Raw genomic sequence first — 9,844 nt, forward strand, 5'->3', positions numbered from 1 at the left:
GACGCCGGGACCGTCGAACCCTGCGGCGCCGAGCCCGAGGGCAGCGGCGGCGTCGGGATCGCAGAGCCCTGTGGCGCCGGCGTCGGAGACGTCGGCGGCGTCGAGGCCGAAGCACCCGACGGCGTCGGGGTTGAACCCGACCCACTAGGGCCCCCAGACGGGTTCACTGGGCCCGAAGGCGCCGTGGAACCCGTCGGGGAAGAAAGGGACCTCATGGCCATGAGGAAACGCTCTATCTCCCCCGGCGTCGCGTTCAGCCCAGGGACCGGGGGGTATGGAGCCGAACGCGGCGCCCGCGACTCCTGAGGAGCCGCGTGGGCGGTGTCACCCGAACCCCCGGCCGCATCGCGCGAGCGTCGGGGGGAGTCGGAAGAGCGATGACGTCTCTTCGACTTCTTATGCTTCTTACCTGACGACTTGGACCCGGAGGAGTGGCGCCGACTCCCGGAGCTGTGACGGCTCCGCCCCGTGACCTGTCCCTCGACCTCCCGTGGGACCGGGACCGGGACCTCACTCGGCGCGGGGCCGACTGGCGGATCTCGAGTCGCCTGCGGGACCGCTCCCGCCTGGCCTTCCTCGAGAGGGCCCGACAGTCGGAGCAGGCCTCGTCGTCATGGTCGACGCCCAAACACGTCAGGCACAGTCGGTGCGGGTCCGTAACCGACATGAGTCGCTCGCAACCGCCGCAGTGCTTGAAGCCGGGCATCCCTAACGGCACCGTCGGAGTCGTGAAGACTTCGAAAGAGATCAAAAAGATCCAAAAAGTTAGTCAAAAAATGACCAGGGAACTGCTTTTTCCAGATCTGCGCTGGCTGGCGCGGAAAAAAGAAGAACTGACGTCAGCACGCGGAGGCGGCGTCTATATACTCCGACGACGTCATCACGGCGCCCACGACGCCGACGACGGACGCGGAGCCGCAGACGACGCCTACCGACGCGCAAGGGTACTGCTACGCAAGATTTTCCGGATCCAGTCTGACGCCTGGGGATATTCTAAGGTAAGGAATCTATCACTAACGTGTCTCTTTCAGATAAAGCAGTTAACCAATCATTTTTTTTTAAAACATCCATTTACACACTTATTTAACCATTTATTCTTCCATCAACCTTTTCAAATACAAATATTAAACATATTAATTTTAAAGAAAGACACACATTCACTGGCTGGTGTCATCAGTGATGTCATGAGTGATGTCACTGACGATGTCATGAGTGATGTAGTATGTGACGTCATCAGCAGTGCATTGCAGGCGGGCTTGTTCTAGTGAGTCCAACGAACTATAACGTTGGAATTTCTATGGTTTTATGTCAGTAAAATTTCCAGCTAACTATAACTGGTGTGAAACCTATTGGTTTTTCAGTGAATTTAATAGTTTTTTTAAATGCTAATTCCTAACTATAACTGGTGTGAAACCTATGTTTTTTCAGTGAAAAAAAAAAAAAATATATATATATATATCTCCCAAAATCTGCTGTTGGCCCTGTGGGAGGTCGCGTACACACCGGCCGAGCAGGCCGGTAATCAATCAGCAACAACTCCAAGTAAGTACGCTCTCAGCCGCACAGAAAATGCCAAGCAATCCAAGTTCAAGGGTGTTTATTCACCTACAACATGTTTCGGCTTCAAAGGAAGCCTTGTTCATGTAAGTGAGTGCCAAAGAAAGCTATACGGATAAAGCTGTGAGGCAAACACATGTGTGTGTTTTATATATAAATAATAAAACCATAAGAAATATTAACTGTTGAATATGAATATATTAATGTTGGCAATACATGTAATGTTTAACACTGAAAAATCCCCAAACTATATTTACAAAAAATACTATAAACATTAAAAAAAATCTCAGAATAAAAACAAATAATATAAAACATAAAAAAGTACGCTATGAAATCTATTGAACCAATATTATGAATACTATTGGAGTCTAAGAATATTAAATAGACTATTCCCACTCTAGTTCATGCAACAGTAGGGAAAGTGATGGACTTCGGTGGGGGTTAGATTTACTACTCCTACACCAGTCATTGAAATGGGACTAAATGTTTTGGACTTTGGAGAGGTGAAATTTACTATTCCTACTCCACTCTACACCATAGTAGGGAAAGTGTTGGAGTTTGCACGGGCTCAATTTGCTGTTCCCACTCCAAACAACACAACAATGGGGAAATCATTGGATTTTGACAGGGTTAAACTTCATATACTCATTCCAGTCTCTGCAACAGTAGAGGAAGCATTGGATTTTCAAGGGGTGACATTTAGTTTTCCCTCTCCAAACAGCGCAACAGTAGGGAGAGTGTTGGATATCGTAGGGGTACAATTTACTATTCCCACTTCAGCAAGAGCAATAGTAGGCAAAGTGTTGGGCTTTGTGCTGTAAAATTTACTTTTCCCACTCCAAACATCAGGGAAAGTGTTAACTGCAAAGAGGTTAGTTTTACAATTCCTACTACTTACTCTTACAAACCCAACAGCCCGCAAATAACATATAACAAAAATAAATCATTATTATCAAAATTACATAATAAATATCAATCATAATTAATACCCATGAACATCCTTGATGTATTTTGAAAATGCACTTTAATGGTATGCACCGACATTTGAATTTACATACACATTTAGGGGCATATTATGATGGCGGACGGACCCGAGTCTGTCCGGTCACCATAGTGTAGGAAGGAACCTCTGCATGGCCTGCGGAGTTCCCTCCTGTGCAATTAGGATGTGACCGCCACCCTGGCGGTCACATCCTCTATTTTTACCATTGCGGCAGGTGCGGCTTCAAGCTGCATCCGCCGCAATGGTAACAAAGCATACATTGCATTTGTATGCAGAAAGAGGCAGGCACCGTGCGGTGCCTGCCGATTTCTGCATACAAACGCAGGGGGGTACCATACCCCCCATGTGCAAACCCCCCTTCACCCAGGGGGCCTGCAACGGGCCCCCGCAGTGAAGTTACACATGCTTTTCCACGGCGGAAAAGCCGCCGCGGAAAAGCATGTTTCACAGCCCATCCTAATCTGGCTGACGGTGTCTGAGAGACACCGTCACCATATTAGAGCTTTTCAGCCGCGGTTGTAAGCGAAAAAGCTGCGGACGGAAACCAGGACCCACCAGCCATCCTAATGTGGCGGTGGGTCTTTGGTGGGTCCGCAGAGGAATTTCCGCATCCTCCGGGCCGGCGGTGGCTTCCGGAGGATGCGGAAAATCCTCCATCGTAATAGGCCCCTTAATGTCTAAGATCTTGCTTTGAAGTTTTTTAAAATTGCATTTTAGGGTTTTTTAAATTTAAATGAATGAGCGACTATACTGCATGTGATTGTAGACCCTTTACTCAAGTGTAATTTTATTGCAATTTCTTTGACTGGTGTAATGGTTTTAATTAACTGCACTTTGAAGAAAAAGTTGAAATATCAATCATATAATTGAATAAAAGGAATTCTCAGTTAATCATTATCTAATTTACTTCTCACCCTATCCCCCTATAAACTCAACAATCCACTCACACTATAAATTACTATTAAAAAGGAATACAAAATTCTAAATCATTAAAAAGTGTGTGTGTATATATATATGTCCACAGGATGTCTCACACGGAGGCAAAGATGAGTCGCACTCGTTCTGGCAATATTTAAACATTTAATTTTCTGTTTGCAGTTACGGCGCTGTTGTTCCGATGAATTTCGGTCAAAACCTTGACCTTCTTCGGGGAAAGTCGCCTCGGCATCCACGCAGCCAAACATTTACTCGCCATGTTGTTTCTCCTTATAGCTGCTCGTCCCCTGGTGGTCTCCTCAAACGGGCTGATCAGCGCTAGAAGAATGCTGGTTCTCGTAGTCTGGTGTTGGCTGCGTCCCGTGATGGGTGATGCTCGTGTTAATGCTGCTATTAAAATTGTCCAGAATTACCCACGCTACCATATTTATTGTAAATATTGTTATTATATGGCGCAGACTTATTTTCGATAAAGTTAGTACAGTGCATTCGATAAAGACACATGTTTTAACCTGACACAATAAGTCTTGCTAGAAAGAGAAAAAAGTAAACTGCAAGGGAAGGCAGAGTACTATTTCTGTGCTCACATTGCTAGCATCCACTGAATTAACAAACAGACTGATTTCACGCAGAGGCTCAACAACACGTTGCGCAGTTGGGTAACTAAGAATCAATAGAAGGGCAGCCTTCAGTCTTGTTCCCAGTAAAGAGGATACAGGCAGAATTTGGCTCCAGCAGAGTCCAGTGCTGGTCTGATGTTGAAGAAGTGATTGTTGATTAAGCTGGAGAGAATTTACGAACTTCTATTTTTAACTTTTAGCATTTGGGCAACAGCCAATTAGTTGGTGCAATCTTTGCTCCAAACTGGTAAGCTAGACTTTTGATCTGCAGAGTTTTCCTCCTCTGAAGGCTGTATGAGAAGTACATCCCTTGTCCCATATTGCCTTGTGGGGACACCGACTTCTTGCAGCTGCCCTTGTGCAACCTCCAAAGACCTGCTATGATGTGAAGTGTTGTGTTGTCCCACAGACTGGTACTGGAGATAAAGGAACAGGAGAGAGAAGAAGTGCAGGGTGGCTTATCCTTATGTCCTAAGAGTAGCTTTAATCCTTCATCTTGCAAGTTCCATTCTCACAAATACGAAGTTGTTCGCTATCACAGGTGCACCATTAAGAACTACATCTGGTGCCCACATTGTTCACAATCATTGCAAAACCAATGGAAATGTTTTCAAACATTTCCCAAAGACAGATAGGTAAACACAAAGCATATCCTATCTATTAGAAGCTACTGGACATTGTTTTAAAAAGGGGAGGCCAGTATGCTTCCCGCTTGGATGCAGTCCTTGTATCCCAACACCTATAATTACTGCTAGTAGGCACGGACTGTGAAGAGAAGGGGGCTCTCACTCTAGGATAAATGGCAAGGGACTAAATGGCTGATCTGCCAATTTCTGAGCACACCAAGAGTGTCCATGTGAAGCACAATATTTGCAGGTTGAGGGGCCTCTTGGGTGCTCGCAAAACTCTGCTAAAAGCAAAAATAAAGGGGAAATCTAAGACAAAAGAAATATGGCAAGAATGTTGTTACTTTGTTGTAGCCTTTTGGCCTTCACTTTATGTTCTTAACACTTTTTTGGTGGTCTAGAAATGCGTATCTGTTTGGCCTTTTTGCTTTTTACCATAGACCTTGAACCATCAACAATTCAAGCCTGATAGTACTTGAATATGGAAATTACAGAACGGACGAGAGTGGAGAGGCTTGAACAGTTAGATATCTAGTTTACATAAAGTTTTGACTTGCGATTCCCCATTCAGGTCTATAATTGCCTAACCGAAGAAGTGGACTTTGCAAAAAGTGTTATTTTTCTCTAGCTTTTCTATTACACAATCCAGTTCAGACTGTCAGCAACTATAAGGAAAAGCATCATCTATAATATATAAATTTTTAAAGTTAAAATTATATTGTCCCAGCGTTCGGAATTAAGTTTTATGCCGGTGAGTAGTAGTGTATAGAAATCTAGGATATTGATAAATGGATAAGTTTGCAGAACTTTGGCATCCTATTTGCTTGAAAAGCACAAATATCTGTGTGCCTGTTGATCAAAACTGGATTGGACTTTTCAACCCAAAGTTTATATGAAATGCACTGAAGGTAAAGAGTCTGGCTAAAGATACTGAAATTAGGGCTTAATTATGAATTTGGCAGTCCATAGGACCACTAATCTCTCAGTGGAGGTGAGGTGGTGGTCGGAGACTGGCACAAAAGCGGTTCGACCGCTGTATTACGAGCACGCAGATCGAACCTCCATGAGACTGTCGCAATTGCCAGGGATCCATGATCCCTAGTGTTGGTGCGGTGGTCTTGAGCCCACAATATGCTTGGTTGTGCCACCGCCAAGCATATTACGGGCTTCCTCACCATTAGCAGTCTCATGGCGGTTCTCAGGTGGTGAGGAAACGTAGGAGGCCTCTACGGGGCCCAAGGATGCATACAGGGGGGCACATAGTATGCCCCTCTGTCTGCATGCACCAACAGTTCCAGCAGAGCATGGACTTTGCAGAGCCCCGCAACAGCAGCACAGGCAGTGGCGCGGCGATCAGAGGCAGCTTGTGGACCCCTACTCTGGTTATGGGTGATGCTGTACCAGCTTCCAGCGCCTGCATCAAGAGCCCTGGTGAGGGGAGAAAAGAATCAGCCACAATAATTGGTGCCACAGCGTGGGACCGGCCCGAAGCCTAAGACTAGTTTAAAAGGTTCAAGAAATATAAACAGGCTGGGAGCCACTCCAATTCCTTCTGATGGTCCAAAGGCCGAGCTGATGACACTGAACCACAAAGTATGCCACTGCTTGCCAGATCACCAAGCACCAACAGGAAATACCCACCGCTGCCAGTTGATAAATTGGAAGAGGAGGTTAGAAGGCGAATGACTGATGACAATACAATGTTCAGAGAAGAGTTCAATGTAAGATTCAGCTTTTGGAATTCTATTTTATGAGCAACAACATTTTGTGCAACTGTTGACCTTATAGAACGTTTAAAAAAAATTATATTGCTGCTTACTGCCTTAAGCCTAGAGCCAAAACTAGGGGCTTCTAGTGGTGCTGCAGGGACACTAAAGAGTGTGATTGGATTCTACAGTTGGATGTAAACTAGGATGTCATCACTCTCCTTTCTGAAAGTTGTTCTAGCACCACTGAAGGGATGAAGTCTACAAATTGTATGTTTGTGCATAGTGTTGTAGCGATTTTTGAGCTCATGATGCTTAAGCACAGAACAAATCTGCAAATGTCGCTGTAGGTTTTTTTTAAAGGACTAAAGTCGGATGAGAATTAGGTCTCTATGCGCAACTACTCTTCAGATTCACTCCCGCCAAGAGAGCTGAAGGCAGGAACGAGGGGGTGCCCCACAAATCTGCAGACTTTGGAACTGTCCCCTCCATTCTAAAACTGTTTTACCACGCAATACATCATTATCCCTAAAGTTACCACCATGTTGTTTGCCCTTTACCAAAGCACTCCTTTCTCCCCTTTTTGGGGAGGGATCCAGCATTTATTCCCTGGAATCTGAGACCCCCCTTAGAGAGTCCACAGCGTAAAGTGAGCCACACACAGTGGTGGTGTGGGAATGGTGCCCCTTGCCAAAGCACTCCCTCTCCCCTTGTTGGGTAAGGATCCAGTATTTATGGCCTGGAGTCTTGGAGACCTCTCTGAGAGACTCAACAGCGTAAAGGGAGCCACACACAGCAGAGGTGTGGGAATGACACCATTTCCACTCCGGACGTTGGACACTGTTTTTCCTCGTCTCCCGGTTGTGTTTCCTTGACCCCCCCACCCCTGCTCCTATCCTCTCTCCCCCGAATCTCTCCCCTTGCCTGCTTTTTCCCTTATGTATATGTTTTTAACACATGTAACTACTCTCCAGCAACTTATAACTATGCTCTGAAACTGTGTAGCTTGTAATTATGTAACCGGTAACTATGCTGTGAAACAATGCTCATCCTCATGTAAAGCGCTCTAATACCTCCAGGTCTAGCCAGCGCTATATAAAACTTTTGAAAATAAATAAAAATAAAATTTTCAGTCCGTGTTGAGCTGGAACACGCTGTGGTGGACCCAAGGCGCTACCTTTTTATGGCTCTCTTGTGAGCCTTTGAAGGACATCGCTATGGGCCCGCCGCCGCAGGCACAGGACCACCCAACCGGATTACAACTTCTAATCTGGCAGATGGTTGGCTTTGGTGGTGTGGGAGTGAGGAGGTGGTGTGGTGTCTCACTCCCACACTACCAAAGTGGTAATCAGGCCCTAAGGGGTCGATTATGACGTTGGCAGTTCTGCTCCTGCTTTGCACCAGCTCAGCATTGCCAAAGCTGAGCAGGGACCGCCTGCCAGATTCCGAGTACAGCTCGAGTCTGGTAGGCTTTTCTTTTGCCAATCCCACGGGGGTGCCCTGAAAGGCACCGCAATGGGAACGCAAAGGAAGTTCCAGAACAGCACAGCCTGTGATGTCCGTGCACTGCTGGAACTCAGTGTTCATGTAAACAGGGGGGCCCCTCTGAATACATACCCATGGCGGTGGGGCATGAGGGCCCTGTAGGGCCCCCTTTTTTTCCCCACCGCCAGCCTATTCATGGCGGTGAGCCCGTCATGAAAAGGCTGGTGTTGGGGAAACTCGAAATATGCTCATTGGACCATGGCAGTCCAGCCTTGCATATTGAATAGCCCTGTCCACTGTGCCACTGCCAGGAACAGTGGTTCCCAGGCGCAGCACTGGAGGCTACAAATAGCCACCCCGTAATATGGCGGCTGTAGGATCGCCACTGTGAGCCTGGTGGTCAAAAACCACCAGACTAAATCAGGCCTTGAGTCCGTACACAATGGAGTGAATAGGTCAAACTGAAACCAAGTTGTAGACCAAAAGCTGTTACAAAAGATGCCTGAGATATATTGAATTATTTGATTGTCTGTAGTGATATCTAAAAGGGTATATACAACCATATTTTTTTTTTTTGCACATAAATGTTTTTCTTGCTCTGCCAACCACTTCCCTAAACTGTACTTTATGATTTCTGTATTAAAGGGTTTCTGCTGCAGATTACTGAAATGCAACAGTAATTTTTTATTTTATTTTGTAGGTTTTCACAGTTGAAGAAATGATGCCTCATGTTCAGCACTTGAGTGGAGCTCACAGTAAAAATCTATTTCTAAAGGACAAGAAGAAGAAAAGCCTCTGGTTAGTTACAGTTCTTCATGATACACAGATAAACCTTAATGATCTTGCCAAAAAATTGAACGTTGGGAGTGGAAATCTGCGGTTTGCTGATGAAGCTACAATGTTAGAAAAACTGAAAGTGGGCCAAGGCTGCGCGACACCACTGGCTCTATTCTGTGATAACGGAGATGTGAAATTTGTCCTGGATTCACGTTTTCTGGAAGGAGGCTATGAAAAAGTGTACTTTCATCCAATGACCAATTCCGCCACCATGGGGTTAAAGCCAGATGACTTTTTGACTTTTGTGAAGAAAACTGGGCATGAACCTATAATGATCAAATTTGATGATTAATTTAAGTACTCGGGCAGTAAATACATTGAGAATCACTGTGAAGAAATAGATATAAAACATTATTACAGCATGATGGGATTCTGATATGCGGTGCATCCTTGCCATGTCATGGATGCAACACAATACCCATTGCATATATACTGGCCCTAGAAACAATTTTAACAATTCTAGCCCTTGGAATAAATTGCAAGAAACGATATGGCCATTAAATGTTCTAGTGTTTTTTAACTCTTAATATTCATTGTTTAAATGTGTTTCTGTGTGTCTTTTTACTTACTCCTTGGCAAATTGTTTTAACCTTTTATCATGCATATGTCATCCAAATAACTTACTGGTACAGTGCTTAAACTCATATACGTCACTGAAGAAATGCATTTCTTCTAAGCAGATGTTACAGGAGATGAGGAAGCTGTTAGTCAAGGGTATTGCTATTTAAATACAAGGTCCTTACGACCTGACACGAAAACCTGTTTTATGAAATCAGTGGTTCTCCATCCAGCCATCTGATTCCTATGCTGAACCTAGGCACATAGTGTAGGTCATCGAGAAAAGCCAACAGGTACCCGAATACCCCTCTTTTTCTGCTCATGAGCATCTGAGGTTAGTAAATTGTAGCAGGAAGAGAGCACTCCAGGTGGAGAGCTAAGAGGCTTGGTTGGGTGCTCAAAGACCCAGCATTAAGACATGATTCCTAGAGTGCCTGTGTAGCGTGAAGCTGATGAGGGTCTGTGGTGCTAGCAAGGTGGCCAGGTGTCTGGCCACAGTAACCACATTCGGAAACA

General features: G+C 45.3%; 1 protein-coding gene across 1 annotated transcript in view; it reads left to right on the forward strand.

Annotated features, from left to right (window-relative positions):
* The window catches only part of LOC147709059 (prolyl-tRNA synthetase associated domain-containing protein 1-like), a 39,863-nt gene extending 30,566 nt beyond the window's left edge, over nt 1-9,297 (forward strand). The window contains exon 2 of the mRNA XM_086927665.1: nt 8,634-9,297. Coding sequence (XP_086783791.1) covers nt 8,634-9,062 — 429 coding nt within the window. The 3' untranslated portion in view covers nt 9,063-9,297. The remainder of the gene's footprint in view (nt 1-8,633) is intronic.
* The last annotated feature ends 547 nt before the right edge of the window (nt 9,298-9,844 follow it).

The sequence above is a fragment of the Lissotriton vulgaris genome, chromosome 6 (genome assembly GCF_964263255.1).
Source record: "Lissotriton vulgaris chromosome 6, aLisVul1.2, whole genome shotgun sequence".
Classification (NCBI taxonomy): domain Eukaryota; kingdom Metazoa; phylum Chordata; class Amphibia; order Caudata; family Salamandridae; genus Lissotriton; species Lissotriton vulgaris.